Consider the following 26,121-nt stretch of genomic DNA (forward strand, 5'->3'; position numbering starts at 1 on the left):
TTCCATCCGCATTTTCCACCTTAGGTCATTATGTAATTTTAAGAAATAATTATGAGGGGCAACTGGAGTGATTGAGTCTCTGACGTTGGCATGCTCATAACCTATTTTTTCCCCGCTCTCAATTATTTGGGATTTTTAACCTTAGGCCATTATATCATTTTAGAGAACAATTGTATATCATTATAAAAACATTTTTAAAAACACCAATTATACACATTATGAGGGGGAACTGGAAAACTGGCGTGGAAGACGTGTAACTTTCCTAGAGGACCCAGATATCAATACATATATCTACTTTCAGTACAATTATTTGAGACTGGGGAATCAATTCCCTAAACCCCACACATGGGATCCGTCTGTCTATGATCATGCTTTATAATTAAATAGAGCATTCCAGACTATATTTTAAGTTACACTAAATGTTTGCTAGGCCTACAGAACATCAATAAAAACAAACATCATTTAAAGAAGAAAGAACAATAATTTAAACTGTTACGTCAAAAAGACGATCGAGTGTCGTGTTTTGTAAGAATCATTTCTTGTTTATTTAATTATATAATATCATTATTTATTGAATTGTACAATGTTGATATACAAAATATATTACTAAAAACCATAATTGTATATCGTCACGAACTCCTATTACGTATGTTTCCGAGCGGTTGAAAATACTTTAGGAACTCCGTCGTGACATAACAGTAGGCCCTATACATACAAAATCCACAAAGTTGTAAAATAACTCAAAACAAAGCTTTAATTTCAATCTTCTTTTAACAATCCAGTATAGGCCTACACTTTAAACAACAGCTTCACAATAACTTTTACAATCCGAAATCGAACTATGTTCATATCCTTCTAGATCATTCCTTATACTTATTATTCTATTGGATTACAGTTTCTATTAATAGTATACTTCTGGAATGTTCCTGATTGTTTTTATATTAATTATACATTGTTTCTTAATACTAAACGTACCCTTATATTCTAGAATGTTCAGATAGATAGATACTATGTTACTGTTTATGTTAAAGAATGGTAATTTATTACATATGTATTTATTTTATCGAAATAATGTCTCATTATCTTAAATACAAATAAAAATAAATATCCGACTGTCTGAGGGCACAATTTGTTTACTTCATTCGTGGCTAAACGATTATTTTCGGCAATGTTTTAGACCCTATATTTCGAAAACTACAAGTCAAATTTCATAATTCTTTCTTTATTATAATATTGATACAATTACAACAATTTATACAGGCAATGTATAATTTGTTTGAAAAATATTTTTTTGAAGAAATATTTCTTTTAGGCCCTATTTATAACACTGTATGCATTATTTGTTAACATTAATAAATTCGTATTTATTCGTAATAGTACACTCATTATAACATTTGGTAGGTTCTCATGAATAGAAAACGTGTTATTTTTACTTTACGTTTAGAATGCGATGGCAATAGACATGGTTGGAATTGTGAAAATCGCTGTACCTCACGGAACCGTAACTATGCATGTAGATACTATCAGTTCTGTTTACCTGATCCATATGGATGTAGCTGTGTTACCGGTTACAAAGGATTAAAATGCGATACAGGTGAATACAACATATATTAAATTACAGCATAGTGTTTACCACATGCATTTTTAAATGTTATTGTCATTGTTAAGAAAATCTGTTATTCTATTCAAAATCGTCATTATTGTTATTTCTATTTTTATTTTTTATTATAATTGTTATTTATTTTTTATTATAATTGTTATTTATTTTTACTATGGTATTATGTATATCATTATCGTAATTAGCAGGCGACCCCAAATCTACCACCTGAGTAAAATCTGACTGATTTGGCTTTAAAATAATTTATTCAAGATATTTATTGTATTATCGTTTTCCTTAAATCAATTCATGGGTTTTCAATCCACCATGTTAAAGACTATTTATCGTAAATTGGATATGATGATAATATTCAATTAATAATCGTCATTATACAGAATGTCCACAGGGTACATTTGGGGCGGACTGTGCTCAAACTTGTCATTGTAATCCAGATGTTAATTGTGATCGATATACAGGAAAATGCACTGACTTGACCTGTGCATCTCCATGGATGGGATCTAACTGCCAACGTAAGTCTGAATTTATCAAATGTTTTAATATAGACTGTGAGACAGTAACACAATAATTTCAACAACTTCATACTCTACGGGCTCTCTTCTCTCTTTATTTTTTGTTAAAATCACATTCTTTTATCATGTTTGCATTTAAAATTAATTTGAGCCTTACAATGATGTCTAAAAGAATAGGAGGAAATGAAATTACAGTTATCTACAGTTGTAGAACAACTGTCTTTTTATTCCTCTCGAAAGTAAACTATTCTGTGCGTTTTAAAAATGTCTGTCATTGTTAGAAACCTCAGGTGATATACAAGTGTTGTAATTATGTTACACACCATCATCATTTTATTTCTTAGAATGTCAACCTAACCTTTATGGAGAAAACTGTGATATTGAATGTAATAAGCCATGTGATTGTCACAGGACTGGTAGATGCATAGCAAGCACGTGTGATCCTATCTGGCTGGAACCTGACTGTGAAAATAGTAAGTTTGTCGTCATAACAATGTTTTGTTAGATTCACCAAATCAATTTAACCTTTTATTATTTGAAGTACTAGAGGGTTCACTCGCTTCGCTCGCGCACCCTCTAGTGGGTGTACTCGAATGGTCCTCGAAAACATGACCAACGCCTCTGGAAATTGATGCCCGGGTGACACCTATGCATATGACTGATGAGTAATGTATGTTTATTTTGTGATGTTTCATGGTGGTCCATAAATTAGGTACGCCAAACATATCGCTTCCAGGGTAATATAGCAAATTAGAGTTTAAAAAATGTACGAATAGAGAACAATATAGGCTAATTATTATTATTCGGTCTTCCGCCGAATGTGTGTGTGAGATTTGAACCTGTACTGAAAATAAGTTTGGTAAGATGCGCAATGTATACCAATTATGATTGATTACGTCCCCTGCCCGATTAATGATGTATGGACACTTGACAGCAATCGGTGGTTAAGAACGTAAGGGGAAAAGTTACTCAATAGATTTATTTATTTGTAAACAAAATGTACATTAATTCTCTCTGTGATGATGTAAAAACTTTCAACAATTGGTATTACAACAATTGGTATTAATGCAAATAATATAATTGTAAAGAACAGTATACGTATAATAGACATAGTATATTATTATATATATTATCTGAACTTTACACACAGGAGGAAACCGTTAATAGGGGTCATCAATCACTGAAACAGTCTCTGTAACGTGACCGTACCAAGAGACCAAAAGCATATATCAAAGTGGGTGACAGTGAGCGGGGCTTTAACATTTGTATCACAATATATCATGACAACAGCATCTAATAACAACTTTCGTAGCCTACTTATATTTCGGTCGTAGTAGACACTTTATAAATATAAATAGAGAAAGCAACAGAAATAATCGATAAACAGTAAAGGTGTTTCCCTGGTAGGCCTCCTATGCTATTATGCTATTTATTAACCATTTTATCAAATTTAGGTGCGATTCAATGTTACTATAATAGTAGCATTGAATCGCACCTAAATTTGATAAAATGATTAATAAATAGCATAAATAATTAGTTAAATTACTAAACAAATTGTATTTCACGTAAAGTAAAGGCCTTTATAATTGATATTTGAATATCTAAAAATCTAAAACAAATAAATTGTAGTTCACGATTCAGTTGAATCACTAAAATCACATTGTAGTTCACGTAAAAGTAATAAAGGCCTTCAATAATAGTGAAATTACTAAAACAAATTGTAGTTCTCAATCACTAAAATCACATTGTAGTTCACATAAAAGTAAAGGCCTTCAATAAAAGTTAAATTACTAAAACAAATTGTAGTTCACGTAAAGTAAATGCCTTTAATCAAAATAATTGATTAGTTGAATATCTAAAACAAATTAATTTCAGTAGTTCACGATACGTTGAACCACTAAAATATTTTTTTATTTAATATTGAATGGCGCCACCAACGGCCATTTTGCCGAAAGTGACGGACCCGGAAGCCAGTTGAACAACAGCGCGAGTGTGTGAAAATAACCCTGTGATATCCACAAATTTCGATAGGTAACGCTAAATTTTGTCGTTGTAAAAGACAAAAATGGAACAATAGCGTCGATGTGAAAACTAATGTTATCAAATCTACGTTTCGCGGTACATCTGAGATAGATAAGGTAGGTATCCAAGGCGGAGATTTGTACCGAAGTTTTTGCATTGTGCTCGCCTATGTCAGAATTAACCATAATTTATATATAGATGCAAAATCCAATGACTAATTGGAGTTTTATAAGATTCATTTTTTGTAATTTTAAAGAGTTCCAAGGGGTTTGGGCATTATCAACTAGTCATAATTTAACTTCATATGTAATTTTGCGACGTTGACGCTTTCGCACTGTTGCTTCACAATTGTTAAGTAAGTATTACAATACCATAAAAATAACCAGACTGCCTTGACACAAATACATTTTAATGATTACATGATTTTTAAGTAGAAATCTAAAATGACTATAATAGGTTGAATTCATTTTGTTTTTTCATTCTACAGGAATCCTTACTACCAAATTTACACCAGCAAATAACGGGCAGATTACAACTGTGTCATGTTCAGTTAATCAGACTGGTACATACGATGTTCAAACAATGATTATGATGACTAATAATGACGTCACTGAGAACATCACAACAGCAGAAACAAATAGAGATGGTCAGAATATAACACATACATTTTCTGTGATAGCTGATGCTGATTCGACATACACATGTGTAATTTCACGACAAGGTTACTTTGTTGAAAGTGATATCATCACAGAAATATTTCGTAAGTAATTTATAAATAACCTAAATTAATACATAATTTAAAGCGCTTACAGTATATCTTAGAAACTTCACGAATGTTTCTAAATAAAACCTAACAATTTTTTAAAAGGATTACCTTCATACAACGGACGTTTGACGATACTTAGTATTTCAAGCTCCGTTATCACCATTGAATGGACGGCATGGAACAGCAATACTGACGATGGAGCTGATGGTCCAGTTGACCAATACGTTTTATACCACAAACTGAACAATACTGATGATTGGAATATTGGGCTATTGCAGAATTTGTTATCAGCCACTGTTACTGGGTTGATGTGGGATACAAAATACGATTTCGGTGTTTCAGCTGTGAGACCTGGTGAAAGGGGTGAAGGACCAATTGGAGAAGAAACCGTCACAGCAAAAACGATTTGCGGAAGTAAGTTATTATTACCTTGAATCTCTTAATTTAACGAAGCTGGCCATTGTATACATCGACAACGTTTATATACGTAATTAAGAAATGCTAACCGAAAAAGATACTATCATATCCATCTGTCTCTAAATATAAATAAATAAACACACTGTTGAATAACTGATAACCGTTTCGTAGCGCTTGAAACGATAAAACAGTGAATCAGACAACAACTCATGTCGAGTGCTGCCACCAAACGGCGCTAATTCATCTGTTCACCACGGATATGTACCAGTAAACCTAACCGGGGTGATCCCTACTCTTCCGAAAAATACACAGGGTTATTTAAAGTACGATCGAGCCATTTGACGCCACCCTGTACCTCCAGTTTTGTTAAGTCTTTATCGAGTATCGAGAATACTTGCTCCACCACCAAAACTTGACCGAACTTGAATTTGTGTTCTTAGAACATAAATCTATTAGATTATGAAGAGTTGTATGAGTTTTTATATGAACTTATTTAAATACATTACTTTGTGATCTCTCTTGATAGCGCCAGCTTCAGTGAACGACGTGAATCATAAGGTTTCCGAAACAAATTTACAAAATATATTGGTGACCTGGACAGTAAGTAAATATGAATTTGTATTCCGTGCTCATTTCTTTTCGAAATTACGTTGACACATATAGATATAGGCCTTGTTGACTTTTGTTTGAGGTTGTGTTTGGTTTAGTTTAGCGCACGAAAGAACAAGAGAATATGATTGAATAACTTAGTTTTTTTTTTTTTTTGTCTTTATCACGTTTTATGCAAAAGTAAAATGAAAAAAATATAGACCATTTATAGTATACAATTAGAAGCAAACGACTCTTTCAAGTACATCGTCACTTAGTTCTTTGTTCCATATTTTAAAAAAATAAGAAAAAGTGTTGATTAGGTCTATTGTGATTTATTAAATTCTATTTTTATTTCAATAATATCATATTTAGCAAATTAACGCAGATGCAGAGACACTGAAATGTTATGACACGTCTTATATATACAAAGTGTATCGAAAATCGATTGATGATAATGGAATAGGTGAGGTGGTTTACAGTGGAACTGACTCAAACGTGACCATAGATAGCTTGAGCTCGTCGGCTTACAGCTTGTTTGTTACTGTATCTAACAAAGACAATGAAAGTGATTATGTTGAAAGCGTCTATATAAGTGAAGGTGGGTGTTTTTCATTATTTAAGGAATGAATAAGTAATCGTTTCTAATAAATTATATATTTTTTTAGAATATCTCATGGAGTCATTTAATATTTATTTACGTACTGTGTATATATTTTAATCTAAATGTATCAGAAACCGAAAGCTAGTGGGGCTGCTTGGTGGTTTAGATGCTCAACTACCAACCCCATGGTCTTTGGTTCAAATCCTGTCATATGATGATTTTCTTATGACAACTCCTCTCCCAATACTTTGTTTTTAGAGCATCGTGTATAATATGTTTGTCTTCGTGATTATTTAACTTTACACTTCATTACCCATGTGGCTATCCGGCCTTACCGGTAGACTTGTCTCCAATCCGTTATATAAAAAATAAATCATGCTGATTACGATTAATCCCTTTAGCACAAAATCACGAAAAGCTGTGTTTGTATTAATTTATTTATTGATAGTAGGCCTACAATTCGTAACTAACACTACCATATTATACTGAAACAAAAAACAATATTCCGTATTTTCTGATCCAGATGGTAACAGCTCAAGTAGTGCTAGTGGTGGTATTATTGGTGGTATCGTTGGATCCCTCGTTTGTATACTTGTGTTGGTTGCGATTGTTATAATAGTTATGTATGTATAAATATTGATTTATTATATTAGCCATTTAGAATAAACATTTTTACATGTAGAATAAGCAAATTTGAAAACGTTCAACATGTATTAAATACCATCATCATAGCGGTCCATTATCGTCGACTATGATTGATTTAATATGGATCAGTTTCCTCCACTTGACTATGTTTTGAGCCAGTCTGTCGTTGGTATTAATCGGCTTCGTTTTATGGTGTCCTTGTACCTGAGTTCGGGTCTGCCTCTATGTCCAACACTTAGTTTTGGGAATCGAGTATTTTCAAGCCTACCAACATGAGTACATTTTAAGCCTGCTTTCTGTATTTCATCACATAATGTCAGAGCTTGATTTTTAATAATTTGACGTGTTCCATTAAGAAGGCGTGGATCTTCTTCAATTGGGAGGATTAATGGTAACTAACATTAATATTAAATATAATTAAAACTAAAACTGGACAATCTGATTTATTTAATTTTACTGAACTTTATTTTATTTTGCGATCATAAGGAAAAGAAAAAAAGACAAACGCACTGCACATCGGGCGAGACAAGATAGCATAACATTTGAAGGTATATTGATTTTATTTCACTGTCTTCAATAGTGATTATATCCTCATATGTTTTTGTCGGTACTTGTATTGTTAACAATGTTAATTTGGAACGATGTTATATAGTATTTTAAAATAACACTACAGAACGCGTACTTATTTCATCATTTTAATATGGATTCTTTCTAATGAATATAAGAATATTGTAATTGATTTTATACATTTTTAGACGTTACATCACGCTCAGTTGATTCAACAGCGCCATCAAACGTTGATTTTCCAGAAGATGGATCTTTTTTATACGAGAACGTCCATGCGGTTCCATCAACAAGTACATCAACATTTTCTCGAAGAATTCAAATTTCTGATTTGGTTGCATATTTTGCTCATACGCTTTCAACAGACTTACACAATGAATTTGACGTTAGTAAAACTTGGATTAATTTACTTTATTACGTTTAATCAAATATATATATTTCCTGTTACTTATGTAAAAGAAATGCAAAATTCATTAAAAAAAACAGCGGCTGGAAATCACAATACGCTTTAACCATTATTTTTATACCTTCCTGCTTTAAAATAGCTTTATGCCTATTACTATTCGTTTTTGTTTTGTTTTTTTATTTTTAGCTTCTACCTGTCGATCAGGCTCACCCATGGGAAGTAGCAGCCAAAGAATGTCACAAAACTAAGAACAGATTCAAGAATATCGTCCCATGTAAGTAACAAATGTCTTAAGTGGCTGCGTAAAATTGACGTGAGAATAAATACACATTAATTATTTGTTGTTTTAAATTGGGAAATAGTTCAACCAGCACAATTGTATTTGTTTATATAAACATGTATTCTCCTTAGATGATCATGCAAGAGTCGTGTTGGAGAAGATGAACGGTGATCCTGATTCGGATTACTACAATGCAAGCTATATCGATGTAATTATCATGTGAAACACTTTCTCTATACTGCAAACATATTTTGTTTCTTGACTGGGAAAACATTAGAAAAGAAAGAAAGTACAACTTACCTCAGAATAATCTGATAAATTACTCAACACACCCACCACCCTCATTACAAAGGAGAAATAAAGACACTTTGTGTGCAATACTGTTCCGTATCGGTCTATTCCTCATAAAAGGTTTTGTAACATAACTCCTGTATGTTTAATTTATGCGTCGATTTGATAGAGTGTTTGTGAAACCCTTAATGCACATGTCCGGTAGTCTATATCAACCCAACACTTGGAGCAATTTCTTACTCTGTTTTTATGCTGATTATTTTAATTTGTCTTAGGGTTACAGTAAAACGGAGCACTACATAGCGTGCCAAGGTAAGAATACACAAATTATATAAAAACCAGGCTCAAGAGAAAATAAACTTTGATCTAATATTTTGAATAATATCTTTATGACAACAGTACTGAAGAAATTAATTTATAAATGTCAGTATAAGTTTAAATCTAATAGTCAACAACACCTAAGCCCGTTTTTTACTAGGTATATATTCGCGCGAATCGGACAAACCTAGGTTTTGATTGAATGCACAATCTTCACATCACGTCAAAAAAGTAGTTGAAAATATACGCATGCGCACTAGTCAACGTTTTATATTCGGGCAAATAAATTGATTTGATTTGATTTGAATTAGGAAAATCATCATAAAAAATACATATACAAAGTGATAACATAAATTACGGACATTACAATTATACGGATAATACATTTATAAAAGATTTTCCAGGATAGCCCCAAAAGCTTATTAGCTTATTTCCATTTGGATACTTTAGGCTAAATTCGCTTAGTGGAAAACATGTTTATATGTTTTGACGAATATTTCAGCGACACTTACCACAATCATCATGAGCGTTCTAATTCTAGATGACCATTAATCATTTTTTAACAGGTCCTAACAAAAACTCTCTTGGTGATTTTTGGCGAATGATCTGGCAGAAAGATATTAAAGTAATCGTTATGCTTACAAACATTCTTGAAGGAAATAAGGTGAATAAACCGTCAATATTATATTTAATGTTACGATAAACATAGATGGATTACAATTACGATTTGAATAAAAAGATATAGTTTCTTTACGACCAGTATTTTTGGGTCCGTTTTAAGAAAACAGTCAAATATAACAATTTGTATTTAGCTTGACGTATTATATTTCTTTTTACAATCATTTACATGGATATACTAATTAAAATGTTTATCTAAATCTACAACAAGGAAAAATGTAAGAAATACTGGCCCGATGAACAAGAGAATTTTGTTTTCGATGACATCACTGTAACGGTTACTAATGAAGAAACAACCGAGGACTACACAACAAGAACGGTGCGAATCGTAAGTATTTAAGCTTGATAAATTGATATAGATAAATATTGGTAATAGCTTCATTGAATTTTGGCTTATTTTACAAGCAATTAAATTTCATATTGATCATCTGTATTACTATTATTCTGGTTATACTTAGACCAACACGGTCAAAAAAACAATGCAGACGTAGAGCAAGGAGCTTGTGGGTAATGAATTTCCTTTAAATGATTCTTTTTATATTATTTTATAAAAAAAAACGGATCATGAATATTATATATATATTATATTCAAGGTTTATTCAATAAAAACAAAAATTTACATTGTAGCCGAAGGCTAAATTGTGTAAAACTTCTTTGACCCCGGTATTAGTACACTGCAGGCAATATTACCCAATGAAACGTTATTATTAACGACACGTTAAAAGTGTAATGCATTTTGGCCTATTTAATTGAATTATTAATATTAAAACACGAATCATTATCATGAATCAGAATGATTTATACTTTTTTAATATGATATTTCGTTCAAAACTATGGTTGTATTTTTTGTATTGATATCAGTGTGGATTCTACTACTTATGTTTTAGGAAGAAAATGAACAACGTACCATTAAGCAGTTTCATTTCACTCAATGGCCTGATAAGGGAGTACCAAAGTCTGCTTCAGAATTACTGCGTCTTATTCAGAAAGTGAAAAGTGTACGAGGAACTTCTTTGACCCCGGTATTAGTACACTGCAGGTAAAGTGCAATATTACCAAATGCTTATACAAGGTATGATTAGGAATACATTCTGTATTAAAAAAAAAACTTTTCTTTTTTTAAAAGTTCAAAGTGTACGTAGTTTACTGGTATTGAAAAAAAACCCGGTAGAGTATAGCTAGGATAGTGTCATCGTTAGGTCTACTTCGTTAAGTAAAATTAATAACATCCAATATAAAAGATGTTAAATCAATTTATTTACGGTCTATGTAAGAAACTATCCACACAATAAGCCTATTATATCATCAGATTGCTGGAATTACTAATACCATTGCTTATAAATACTAGAAATTGTGAATTATGACAGTGCTAATTATCATTAAAACCTCAAATTAACGATTGTTGTTTTGTTTATTACAGTGCTGGTGTTGGCAGAACCGGGACCTATATTGTCATTGACGCCATGTTGGATATGATAATGACTGAAGAAGCTGTTGATATTCTTCAATACATAAAAGATATTCGAGAAGCTCGCATTAGTATGGTTCAGACTCCGGTAAGTTAAATACAAAAAAACGCCTCTTACTTTTAAAGGCCTACTTATGATAAAGTGTATACACTCTTTATTATTTAAATTTATTTTTTGTTGGTAATACTTGACTTCTAGCATAGTTAATAATATAGATGTCTAATGTTTACTTTACTGTACACAGTACAAATTAAAGTATCAGTAAATGACCTTTAAGGCAGAAATTGGATGCTACAGGAAATGGTTTTTTAAATGGGTCTAAGATGATAAAACCCTAATCTGTTGTGCATTATATGATGTTAACGAATGACAGTCATCCTTCCTATCATTTGTAGGAGCAGTATGTGTTCATTTACAGCGCCTTGTGTGAGTTTTATCTAAATGGTGTTGTACAATTTCCAGTCTCCGAATTTACAAGTCGAATGAAAAAGTTGAAGCGTACAAATCCTAAAACAAAGAAAACGTTCATTGAAGAAGAATTTGACGTAAATATTATATTTTTAATATATCTATTTTTATAGGTATTGCTCATTTATAACAATTGATTAGCATATATAATTGGTATTAACATTAACGCAATGACAAACCATTCTGTCATAAACTGAAAAATGGAAGCAAGTCGTAATGTCTGATTAACTGACTAACTAACTAACTAACACATTTGGAGGTAAAAATTATCTTACTGTAATATCTATCATCCCATTCTTCTTCATAATGTAAGTCAATAAAATTAACAGCTATCTTTACGTGTTTGTCAATGACAGATGTTGGTTTCTGTAACTCCATCGCCACCTCTAGAAGAAATGTTGAGTGGACGTCAGGAACATAGTATCAAGAAAAACCGATTTGGAAATGTGTTGCCAGGTATAAAGGTTGATCATTGTTTAAAAATTGATACATCAGTGTGTATTGGTTGTTTGCTGTCCGTCTTACATTCAACCAGTGGATAGGCCTATAGATTTGTTCAAGAAGTACTATCTATTCATAACTTATCTATTCCATTGTGTTTGGCACGATTCTGCATCCCATTAAAAAAAAAGATTTTAAACATTTTGTTAATCTACCCCATTTCCATTTCCAATGAATATACATTTGTTTTATTAACAATACTTTTTGTTTCTTTGCTTCTTTTAACAGTCGATCGATCTAGAGTCATCTTAAAATCAGAAAGCAACAATTACATCAATGCTTCATTCCTTAATGTAAGTTTTAGTCATTTATTTTATATTTTTTATTTCAAATCAACTAACAGAGATAACAATATCCACAAAAAAAGTTAGTAAGTTACTTAATAATAAATATATAAGTTGTAATAATCAACTTGTTTGAATTTAAATTTTGCACAATTCTAAGAAATTCTTCGTAGATTTTACACACCTTTTTCAATCTCACTATAATAAATTAATTTATACTCTACTTATATTAAAATGTTGTTTAATTGTAGGGTTCCAGAGTAAGTGACAGATTCATTGCTACTCAGATGCCAATAGAGGATACTGTTGATGATTTCTGGCGACTGGTTTACGATTGGAAAACATCTACTATTGTGATGTTGAACTCCATGGATTTTTCAGATCCGGTTGGTACCAATCACATCATAATCGTTCGATGGAGATGACTAAATTCAAAAAATCTCATTTTATAGAAGTTAGAATGTGTTTTTTGGCTTTTAGGAGATTCTAATTTGTAGAATTTAAATTCTGGAAATGTAAAAATATAATTATTCGCATTGATAATTGTCAACCATATAAGCCTGACCTGTTATGCCTACACTATCAATATTGTGGTTAAGGCACCAGTCCAGCAGGTGTGAGGTGAATAGTTGCAGGTTCGATTCTAGCAATCAAAAGCAAACAAAATCGGAATATCGTATATCAATAATAATTCTCTAATGATGCTATTGATACTGTATAGATATGACGCATATATTTTTCTACGGTTTCTGTTATTATACTCTGTCATTATTAACACATTTAGACATGCGCACAGTATTGGTTAGACGAGGGCAGCACTAAAACAGTTGGCAATTTGAAAGTACAATTTGATTCCGAAGAAAGCAGAGGGCAAAATATTATTATCAGAAAAATGTACATACATACAACTAACAAGGTAAATAATTTAATATTTTTTGAAACCTGAAATGCACTGATTAAAAAGAAGATCGAATATACTGTTTAGAGATTGGATAAATAATAATTATATATATTCGGTTTATTGTCCCTGCCTATAATCCAGTATTTTGATATCTGTTTTTTTGGTTGTTTTTTAAACTTTGTTTTTTATGTATTTGTAAATTTGTTTGAGATTAAAATAAAAACAATGTTAAATAATAAAAAATTCCTCCAGAAATCTGAACCATTTTGTGTGACGCAATACCAAGTTACTGATTGGCCAGTTGACCAAGACACTCCAGAAAAGTTAGAAACATTGTTGCAGGTGTATGAAATGGTTCAGTCCTCGCACACTTCTGTTAGAAACAGAGCAAATCCCATTGTAGTTCACTGCATGTAAGTATTACCAGTTCACTCTTCCCTGGTTCCCTGGTATTACCACTTACTTTTTTATAATACATTTTGGATATTATGCTACGCGATGTCGAAGCTCAAACAGTAATATTGCAACACATTTTTAGATGTAATTACTTATAACACAAGAATCTCCTGTTTTTCAATTTGCATTCAAAACACAGTATCGGAAGTACAATGTTAAAAGGTCAAACTGGGCGACGTCATTTCACAGCATGGAGCAGCTCCCCCTCCAAACTAGGAAGTCAATTACTCTACCCCCCCCCCCCCACCCCTAGAGTATTAGCAGATCCCCTCTATGACTTTGACTTTCTAATTTGATGCGGGCGCCCTACTCCTCAGTCAATTACTCTATCCCCACTAGAGTATTAGCAGATCCCCTCTATGATTTTGACTTTCTAATTTGATGCGGGCGCCCTACTCCATGGCTCACAATGGCGCCACCCATTAGCTCTATTCTATCCCACAATGCCTTTCGAAATTGTTACGCGCTTCGGACGAACAGGAGATTCTTGTGTTATAAGTTCTTTGATGTAATACAATTAGAGACTGTGCACTCATGAAATGTCAAAGTTATACCGTTTTATCATTTATTATTGCAATTTAGGTATAGTAATAGTTTAGTATACTTTTAATAAACTATTAGTAATTATTATTATCTTTAATAGAATATTATACAACTACATAAATGTTTACTTGGTATTTACTTTTATTACCTGTGTTTGCATAGCATATCTATTTAATGTATTGAATTCGTATTCATAGCCGGTGACATGACGTGACCCTTAGGGGAGAAAAATGTTGTTGAAAAGTGTTACATTTAAGTCCACTGTACTATGATCGCTATACAATACACAATACAATACAATAAAACTTTATTATCCCAAAACTCTGGGGAAATTCATTTGGTTGTGGTAGTACAATTTAGATTTTCATTATCTTATCTTACGTATAGAAACGGTATTGGACGAACTGGCGTCTATTGTACAGTTACAGAAGCATTGGATAAAATGAAACAGGATGACGTCATCGATATTTTCCAATGTGTTAAACGACTTCGTAAAAATCGGCCAGGGTTGGTTACAAATGTGGTAAGTGGAACTATACAGTAGTTGTTAATTGACAGAGTATGGAATGAATTTTGCATTAACTTGGGATGATTTAACTGTCATCTTGATGGAATAACATTGAATAAAACCCCATCAAATAATTATTTGCATGCAATAGAGTTTTTATTTTACTTTTGTGACGTCACAATTTTAATGCACAATTTGAAAGTTTGCTCAATTGTAATTAAATTGTTAATAAAAATGATTGTTTTGCCATTTAGGAAAAGTATTTGCTGTGTTATGACCTAGTGGGAGCCTACCTTCAGCGATTTGCAACGTATTCTAACTGATGACGTTACACTATGTATATAGAAAATCAGCCAGAAAGAACCGTAATAATAATATATAAGTATATAATATAATATATGTGTCTTTATCTTTGTAACAAAAGAGTTAACTAACATTGTTAATAGTATAATATACAATAATATACAATACAGTAGCCTATATAAACTTTTCATCCATTGAATACCTACAATTGAACAATATTACACAGAAAATCTTAAAGCCGCATTATAGATGATTTTGTTCAACTCTGTAAGATTCTTCTCCAATTCTTTATAATTTCATGTTTTATTTGAGTTTTAACGTTGGGTGGTTTTGAGTTTCTCTTTACACAACTATCAGTCAAGGAGGCCACGGTTAAACGTTGAGTGTTCCCGCTACTTTGCAGTTGAGTCGTTTTTGTTTACTGAACCACAATCGTATACTAATAAAGTACTGTAGCGTACACATTTCATAGAAATTGCACAATAGGCTACAAATTGTTAAAATGTAAAACCATTACTGGTTTCCTCGAGCCACAGGCACGAATATTTAGTACACAGTACTGATGAATCATGTAAAACAGTAATAATTTGAATTCAGCGTGTACTGTGAGAAAAAAAAACCTAACTAAATAATAAACTAAGTTTCCAACGAAGTAGTTGAATCATTGAAAGACTCCGGTTACCATAGTTTAGGCCTATTGTTCCTTCGCACTTAACAAATCGGTCTTGTATGATATTACATTGTTATTCATAATCATCTGTCTATGTGTGTACCGTAGTTTAGGATAACTTCCTTATTCTGTTTATCATATCATATACGTACATCGAATCATATAAACAATTTCGGAATTGCTACTTGGAGCTTAATCATGTAAGTAAGCTATACGTATATACATATATTTTGTTTTAAAAAACGTGTGTGTAATAAATTGACCTGTCGTATTTTGTAATAAAGTCAGCTATCATAATTTGTAATAACATGTGTCGTATTTTGTATTTTCTAATATCATTTTGTAGGCCTATACTTATTATAACGGCTCAATACTTCAGCCAAACCTTAATTCTGAAATGAAAACAAACACGCTCTTTGATCGCCATGTCTCTTGCCACGGAAGTTGCGAATCAACTGTTAATATCAGGATCAACACTTACCCATGTAGGCCCTATAAATCGTATGCGCAGTGTGATTGCTCTATTTGAGTTCATGATTTTATTTTACGACCGTAGTTTATTATTTGATAAGTTAAGTATTTGATAATATTGATATAAAATATGCAAATTTTTTATTTGAATTATTATATTGTCCAGGAAATCTCCAGAAACTAAAGTTACGTTAATCTATAAAATATAGATATTAAATAATTCATTCGAGCAGGAACGCTTCCCTTATTTGACTATGTATGTCTTTACCGTGTACAGTGCAATAATATTGTTTTAAATGCATGGCCAGGCAGCGGTTTTTCATGAAAATGTCATGTATGTATGTATAATGTATTTATATTTTAGTGCCTTGTGATTGGCTAGTGGTTAGGTCAGCTACGTCACAGCTAAACATACCTTGTTGTTTGAATACTTACCTTTTTGTTATTTAAATACTATACCTTGTCGCTCTTCGTTGTACTTTGCCAAAACATCATTATTAGCGTTGGGTTCGGCCATGCCTGAATACAATACTCTAAATGGGGGCTGTTGGGCGTACATATGATTTATACAACACTAGGAAGCCTTCCTTGTCATAATTATAGGCCTAAATGTCTTTTGGCGGCCTGGGTGCAATCCTGGGTGCAATGGGGTCTTCTGAAACGTATACGACGCCTATTCGGACTCTTTCACATACATAATGTTGAAATCATAAAAACCATTTTATCGGACCATACAATAACAGTATCCAATTTTGAAAGGAGTGTTGCTCCCGATTTATTCTTCCAAATATTTTGGTATCGTCGCGAACAGTTTGACATGAGACGTAGGCATATGCCAGTCAGCTATGTCATTAACAAACAGCAAACACTAGTAAACTGTAAACTTTGATTTTAAGGCAATAAATCAATAATGACCAGGAAATACATGTCATTTTATTGCGGTACAAGTTTTCATTTATATATCATTTATTGCCTTTATAAGTTTCAGTATAAGTGTAATGTGATTCTAAAAAATAACTTCTTTTCAGGAAAAATATGATTGTTACAGTTGTGATGTTGCTTCAAGTTATTGCTTCATGTCGGGGTAAGTTAGTACAATTTAAGATTGCAGATTACGTACATTTATTATACAATGTCAATATATAATCTGCAGACAGTACTGTGTCGTTTGGAAATACATAAACAAAATCACAATCTGGTTATCAGTGCCATATCGTAATCGTGGTGGGAATACGTATAATTGACCAACTATTATCATGGTCATAGTTTATATATTTATTTTAAGTATTACATGAATTCCAGCAACCCTACACAGATCTCCACTTAACATTTTCCTCATCTGTAAATAATTACATTCATCAATAATGTAACACAACTATCAAACGATTTGGTTGATCTGTGCTTTACAAACCTAGGCCTATGAAGGAAAAAAACCAAATGTATTAAGCATACAATTCCGCACCAAATACGATTACTTTTAGCACCAAATGATTATAAAATACCATGATTATATTACATTTTATATTTTCTACATTAGGAAATGATGGCTATATAACAGTTTTAAATTTGTCTCCACAAAGCAACGCTAACACAGGGTTCCAATGTTACACTCCTAGCACATTCAATGGTTATAGCTTGAGTCACGGTAGATCATTTGGAGTAGCGAATGGTGAACAAGGAAATGAAATATCGTGGAATGTGCCAGGGGATAAGACGTTGGGAAGGTATGTCGCAGGATCAGTCGGCATGGGAGTATACTATTGCAAGATAGTGAAAGAAGGCGCCACCACATTCGTTCAAACTACTAAAATAAGAGATGATGGTGAGGAAACGAATGATAATAGTAATCATTGTATCAGCATTATTTAGTCTTTTTTATGGTACTGAATTTAATTGATAATAGTATATAATATACTTATGGGTTTTAAGTTCCACGGCGGTAATTTCATTTTTGCCTCTTTTTTTTGGTGTAATTTAGCGTTTGACGTATTTATTTGTATCTGATTTCTATAATATACTTCAAGATTTGTTTCCACTTATAAGTGTCTAGAGAGAATAAACTGCGGGGTTATCAAGCGACGGTAACTGGTCCATCCAACACACGATTACGATACTATCAGGTGACATAAACAGAACTCACATGTGAAATAAGTTGAAGGCAGCAGACATGAAACTAAAAGTGATGTGTATTATCCCTAGACATAAAATCTTTCGCGAATTAGCAAGTACCTAGAATCACATGATTTTTACACTACTATGTATAAAATAATAAAATTGTTTTATTTTCAAAACAGCATTAATAACTCCTGAAAATTCAGAAAACACAGTGAGTGTAAATGTTGGAGATGAAGTCACGATTAGGTTCCAAACGACTGTGGGTGGTGTTTTAATGTGGAGGAAAGATGACACTGTATTGAATGATGCAACTGAAACGAGCCTCACATTTAACTCGGTAAACACCAGTGATACTGGGGTTTACGAGATGTACACTGATGGTGACCGGGAAAATCGTCAACATGCGTTTATTAAGTTGATTGTACGAGGTAAAACTGGTTAAAGTTATAGATTATGAATTAATAGTTTGAAACTGTGAAATTGGTACCTTTGGAATTCTAAACAGTAATAACAAATGCTTACAAAGGAGAACATTTTAAGTGTTTACCTTTAGTAAGATTGGCCATAACCTCAATATTGAGAAAGTTTGTATATTTCTTAGTTATGCAAATGTTTGCTATTACACCTATCAATATCAAAATGAAATGACAATTATGTAAAGGTTTTAAACGTATGATTAGAATAATCACAGTCTTGAATATAGCTAACAATATGGTTGAAGTAGTTTATTATTTATGAAAGTAAATAATAAGTATATACTTACTTTAGCCTGTCCACGTCACAAATGGGGTCCACTTGACTGCACTGGTGACTGTGAATACTGCTGTAATGGAGGCGTATGTGATGACAAAACAGGATTATGTATCTGTGCACCTGGATTTATGGGATCCACATGTGAAATTGGTTAGAATTAACTACAATTTGTTTATTAGCATTTAGCCCTATTGTGTTTTCATTCAGCCAAATAAAAAAAACATGGATTAACTTGACAAACGTTGTTTAGGATCGTATAAAAAAATTATAAACTCCAAGTAGGCCTTCTCCAAAATTGAGCAGAAATAAACGTACATTATGACAGAGTCAGAGATTTAAATTGACCCAATTTTATAGAAGAAAAACGTTACAACGTAGCAGCCACAATAGTGTATACAATTATAATAATATTAATAATACTAATAATAACAATAATCATAACAACAACAACAAAAACAACAGCAACCGCCAACGCCACCGCCACAGCCACAATCACAATTACAATAACACCATACTTAGCAGATTCTTTGAACGGGAACATTATGACACAAGATCAAATGTTTACACAGGCCTACACTGTAAAATGAAATGGCGTCGTTGAATTTTCCTGTTTTTTAATCAATTTTCAACTTCCACATTAATTTGATTAAAATAATCGCGGTATAACTGATTGCTATATTTAATGTAAATGATTTAAAATAAAACGTTTGGTTTGATTAGAATGCGATGGCAATAGACATAGCTGGAATTGTGAAAATCCTTGTGCCAGTAGCGGTCCTCTTACTTCGTGTAGATATTTTCAGTTTTGCTTACCTGATCCATATGGATGTAGCTGTGCAACCGGTTACAAAGGATTAAAATGCGATACAGGTAACGACAAGACAAGTAATGCTATAAAATAATATAAACAATACAAACATTCATTTTTTTAAACGCCTAGTAGGGAATTTAAAAAATAATATTGGCCTATATATTATATCAATGTTATATTACGTTTTCCTTACACTGCAGTTTAACATTCAACATGTTTTCATTTTTATAGTTTTAAAAGTATTTATATTTTTTTTTAAAATTGATTTTAAATTATCTCACAGAATGTTCGTCGGGTACATTTGGTGCAGACTGTGCTCAAACTTGTCATTGTAAACAAGGTGGTTGTGATCGATTTACAGGAAGATGCACTGACAATCAGGACTCATCTTGTGCGTACCCATGGACGGGATCTAACTGTCAAAGTAAGATTGTGACAAATTTACTAAAATATTTTAATTGAGACGGTAAAACAATACTATTTTGAAAAAAAAGTTTATTTTATAGAAGTTGGGTTAAATTAATTTGACATTCTTACCCGTTTTTAATCTATGACTTATCTCGAAGCTTAACGCTGATGATTTTTTTAGGGATATACCTGATTCTCAGTGTTGTATCTTTACATACTATAGTTCCCCAATATCATCGAAATATGTTATAATACAGCATCGGGTGACGAACTTTGTTACATTTGTTTATTTGTAGAATGTCAATCTGGATTTTATGGAGAAAACTGTGAAATTGAATGCAATAAGCCATGCGATTGTCATAGGACTGGTAGATGCATAGAAGGCACATGTGATTCTAATTGGCTTGAACCTGATTGCAAAAATGGCAAGGCAATATTAAATGATTGGTTTGGTTATATTAGCCAAATAAAGTAATTTGTATTTAACCTTTCATTAGTTAGAATTTGATGTACAAAATCGAATAATGAGTAAATTATAATATTGAGTTCTATAACGTTTATGTTTGTTAGGTGATGTGGTGGCATGTTGTTGCGTAATTGGTTGGAATCTTACTTTTCCCTGGTTACAATGCATTTATAATGGACCTTATGTATATTACAGTGACTTAACTGTTTTGTGTTTGTAAAGCAAGCCCTTAAATATTTAGTAATAAATGAATAACAAAGCAGTAAGCTAAGAATATAACAATATAACAATGAGTAATGCATATACATTTGTGTATGAATATAATATATTTAGAACTGATGTTTTCCGGACGATTGTTGAAGTCTGTATCAACCGAAAATTCGAGGTATAAGAACAACAATTCTAATTTTATAGTATATTAATTTTAATAATGATTGCATGTTTCCACAGGAATCCTAAGTACCACATTTGCATCTGCAAATAATGGACAGCGTACAACTACATCTTGTTCGGTTTATCAGACTGATACATACGATGTTCAAACAATGATTATAGTGACAAATAATGACGTCACTGAGAACATAACAACAGTGATAGATACAAATAGAGATGGTCAGAATATAACACATACATTTTCTGTGATAGCTGATGCTGATTCGACATATACATGTGTAATTTCACGAAACGGTTACTTTGTTGAAAGTGACATCATCACAGAAATATTTCGTAAGTATATAATTTATAACATTCTTTATTGTGTATAATTAAAATCGTTTATATCTTGGTAATATATATTTTTTATATTAAGGATTACCTGTATATAATGGACGTTTGACCATACTAAGCATTTTAAGCTCCTCTATCACTATTGAATGGACGGCATGGAACAGCAAAACTGATGATGGAGATGGTCCAGTTGTTGGATACTTTTTATACCACAAACTGAGAACTACAAATGATTGGAAGAAGACATTATATGAGAATTCTTTATCTGGCAATGTTAGTGGGTTGGTGTGGGATACAGAATACACTTTTGATGTTTCTGCTGTGCGACCTGGCGAAGGAGGAGAAGGACCAATTGGAGAAGGAACAGTCACTGTAAAAACACTTTGCGGAAGTAGGTTATATGTTGATTACTTACCGTTATCTAAATACCTTCAATTAGATCTAATCCAGCAGCAGCAATTATTGATTACACTATACACTTGGATCTTTTTCTAAAATACCGTACATTATGTAATAAATTGTATTCGAACGTGTTAATTTTAACAGTCACATCTTATCTGTAAATATAAATACCTATATAATTAAGTTATGTATAATCTATATATTGTTAAAAGTGCTATATATGGCGTTGTTATTAATATACTAGGCCAACATATTAACCTTATATTGTGTTCTCACGTTTTAGCGCCTGCTTCAGTTCAACAAGCCAACCATGATGTTTCCGACTGTAACCCACAAAGTACATTGGTCAGGTGGACAGTAAGCAAATTTAATTTTTATATAATTCATTAACGACGATATGCCTAACTTTTAAATAAATGTCGATACTATGGAACACCTTGACAGTAGGGCATAATATTACAAATAATTCATTATTTTTATAGTACAAAAAATACCTGATTTTTCCCTCTTCTTATATTGAAAATTAAACTGTAAAATTGATTTGTATATTGAAAAAAAAAATGATGATTGAATGTTTTTAACTCAAGGTGATCGATGAGAAAATGTTTAATTTCTTGTTGTTAGACCGTTGAGAAGTCTGAATGTTGGAAATTAATATGTATTGTTCAATACATTGATCAATCTTAATTAATTACTAAAATGATTAGATAATTGTATTTATATCATAATCAGAAAATTAAATCAGATGCAGAGACACTGAAATGTTATGACACGTCTTACATATACAAAGTGTATCTACGATTGAATGACGATGATGGAATAGGTAATGTTGTTTATAGTGGAACTGACTCCAACGTGACCATAGATAACTTAAGTTCGTCAGCTTACAGCATTTTTGTTACTGTCTCTAACAAAGACAATGAAAGTGATTATGTTAAAAGCATCGATACTACAGATACAATTGAAGGTGAGTGTCTCTTATTAATTATGAAATATTGTTTTCTTATAATTAAGATCTTAACGAAAAATGTTACGAACTATAAGGAAATTGTGAGATACCTCCTTCTCATTACTACATAACTTTTAAAGTTTATTTAATTTGAAGTTTTATTGCCAGAAAACAATAAGATATAGTCTAGTTTCCCCCTTTTACAAAAGAAAAAATGCATATTATAGACCATAAACACAAACATTGTTTTACTTCTTAAAATGCTAATTCGTTTCAGACGGAAAAACATGCAATTGTGGAAGCATAATTGCTGGAACTTTGATAGCAGGTGTATTTATTGGTGTCGTATGTACTGTTATAGTAACACAGGGGTAAGTTATTAAAAATGTTATGTTATACTTCTTTATGTCGGAACTTATTTAAACTAAAGTTATCTTGCACACATGTAAGGTTTATGATATTTTGCTAAGATTATTCATGAATATACCAATCAGTCAGTTTAATATGTTTTTGCTTCTTTTTCTTTTAATAATTCTGAGTTTCTTTTTTTCTCATTTTTAATCTGAATTAATGTATGTATCTCTACTGCTTTAAGTGCGATCGACAGAGCCTTGGTGGTGGTTGGCATACTTGTTAGCGGATTGTTGTTTTATTATTCTTATTTGGGTATTGTCGATGGGCTGTTAAGGTCTTCACTACAATGGCATTAACAAAAATAAATTAACTGTATTACTTTGTGCTTGTTTAAAGCAAACAAAGATGGCGGAAGAATATGAGTAAGTCTAACGATGATTCGTCGAATGCTCAACATGTTTACACGAATTATGCAAGTAACAGTTCTTCATCAAGGTAGTTAACATTCCTATTTACTATTACAAAATCCAAATCAATGTATTGAATTCTTTTTTGTGTTTGCACCGTAATTGTTTTGTCATTGGTTATGAAGTTTAGAAATATTCCAAAGATCTAATCTTCTCATTTTTTTGTTTATTTTATTTAATTTAAAAATGAAAGCAAACCATCAGGTAAGATTGTGAGTAAATCTGAAAAGAACGAGACAAATGAGCTACACGTTTACCAGGATTATGCAAATGAGGCTAACAATGCAGAATATTCAACCTGGTAAGTATAACATAATAATCCATTTTATTACATTCAATTAATCTATTATGTATATTGCTAGATTGTGAGAAATGTTTTAAATAGACAATGACATTTCACATTAAGTTAGCTTCTAATTGATATTTTAGTATTATTCTATAATATTGTCAGTCAAATTTGTATATTTTACTTATAAGCTTTTATTTTATTTTCAGCGATTACCACCCAAATCAAGAAAGTGTTTATGCACTACCTGAGGAATCTGCTTATGTAAATTAGTTCATCATTAAGATATCCCGAAAACCGATAACAAACAAAAAAGCATACGGCCACATGTGTAAATTAAAATCGACATCACAAATTTCTGTATCTGTTTTGTTCGGGAGCACTTGATAATTTGCCAAAAAGCATTACGTCACTATAAGATCTTTTTCATTTTTAATAAATTATAATTAATATACAGCTTTGGAATTTCTAGGCTTCGATAAACAAATACATTCTTTAGTATTGTGATTGTAATTAATGAGAAATTAATTCAGATTCATTTGAATCTAATCTAGATTTACGATAAATGCAAATCATTTATTAGATTTGCAATTATACGAACTAAACATTTATATTGCTTACAAACACTGACAACATAGTATATGACATTGTCATTAGGATCTTAGTCTTTAGAGAGATATTAATTGAATATTGATTATATTGAAAGATGGAAAATAATGATGAATAAAATCAAACTTTAATAGGCCATTTGATATAGTTACAAAAGTTACAAAAAAAGAAAAACAAAATGGACATGGTTTTTCTCATTTAAATTACGATTTTTGTTTTCCGATACAATTGTTTGTCAAAGTTAAAAAACGATTACTTGAAATGGCATATTCAACAAAATAATTGTTCCATCAATTATGTTTTCAGGGCTACATTGTATCTATTATTTTATATCATGTAATGTATATAGTGCTGTATAATTATATTTTTCTACTCGTCTATATTGAAATTGAACTACTTTTAGTAACATGCATAACATGCTATTTATAGTTCATGCAAGAATAGTCTTGGTTAATGAATACAATGTAGAGTCAATAGTATATGTTTATGTCCTCTCAGCCTGTACGCTAGATGGCAGTATATTTTATTGTAATGCTCTACTACTCTATATCATTAATTATTATAATATATTGGAATTTGTATTTGGAAAAAAAGTTAATCAATCAATAAAAGAAAAATATAACCATTGTAGGCGATGAATTGTGTTATTGGAATAATAGAAATTTCTTCATGAGTAACTAGACTATTTCCTCAAGAATTTTGAAATGATAAAGATAAAAATAACCGCCCAACCAAGATGTATATAGTTTTACACCTCGGCAATTTTTATCATTCTACGTAGACAATAAATTACTAATTTAATTTTTGCATGAAATACGATGAATAGCATATTTTCATGACACGTAAAGTTCAGGATACCTTAACTTAGTATTAAACTAAATTGTCCAATTATCATTACTACATAATATACAGTAGGCCCTAACTATATAGGCTAAGTACTGTCATGAATATACTGCAGTACTTTGAAATGGTAACTAATGTTGTTTTAAACATAAATAATAATAATAATATAAATACTAATAATGACAATGATATTGATAATGGGCCTATTCATATTCGATGAACAAGGCCTAGGCTTCTAGGCATAGGCCCTATGCCTAGTATATAATTCGAACTTGTCATAATCAAAACAAAATACAAATAAACAAATATTTAGAACGACACAAATAATATATACAAAACAATTGTATTCATATTTAATTATTAGTATTCAGCATAATTCCGATAGGCGGGAAATTGAGTTCTGCGAATAGTTTGCATGCTTTACTAATTGTACCAAATCAAAATGTTACTGCAGAGTGCATGTATTTATTTTATATTACTTTAGTTCCTATTATTCTAGAAGTTTCTGCCCTATAAATATTTATTTATTCTGTTACTTTCTTATTTGCATTCTCATTTACATATTATTTGCCAAGTGTGCACAGTGTGCTGTTTCTTCTTTGTTTCCTTTTGTCCTGATTTTTTTTGTTCTGCTCAGTTGTTGTTTGCCTGT

General features: G+C 31.5%; 1 protein-coding gene across 1 annotated transcript in view; it reads left to right on the forward strand.

The window, feature by feature from the left end:
* The window catches only part of LOC144845885 (uncharacterized), a 155,047-nt gene that overhangs the window by 25,932 nt on the left and 102,994 nt on the right, over nt 1-26,121 (forward strand). The window contains exons 8-10 of the mRNA XM_078703384.1: nt 2,472-2,600; nt 21,284-21,559; nt 21,642-21,950. Coding sequence (XP_078559510.1) covers nt 2,472-2,600; nt 21,284-21,559; nt 21,642-21,950 — 714 coding nt within the window. The remainder of the gene's footprint in view (nt 1-2,471; nt 2,601-21,283; nt 21,560-21,641; nt 21,951-26,121) is intronic.

The sequence above is a fragment of the Antedon bifida genome, chromosome 6 (assembly GCF_963402885.1).
Source record: "Antedon bifida chromosome 6, ecAntBifi1.1, whole genome shotgun sequence".
Lineage (NCBI taxonomy): Eukaryota > Metazoa > Echinodermata > Crinoidea > Comatulida > Antedonidae > Antedon > Antedon bifida.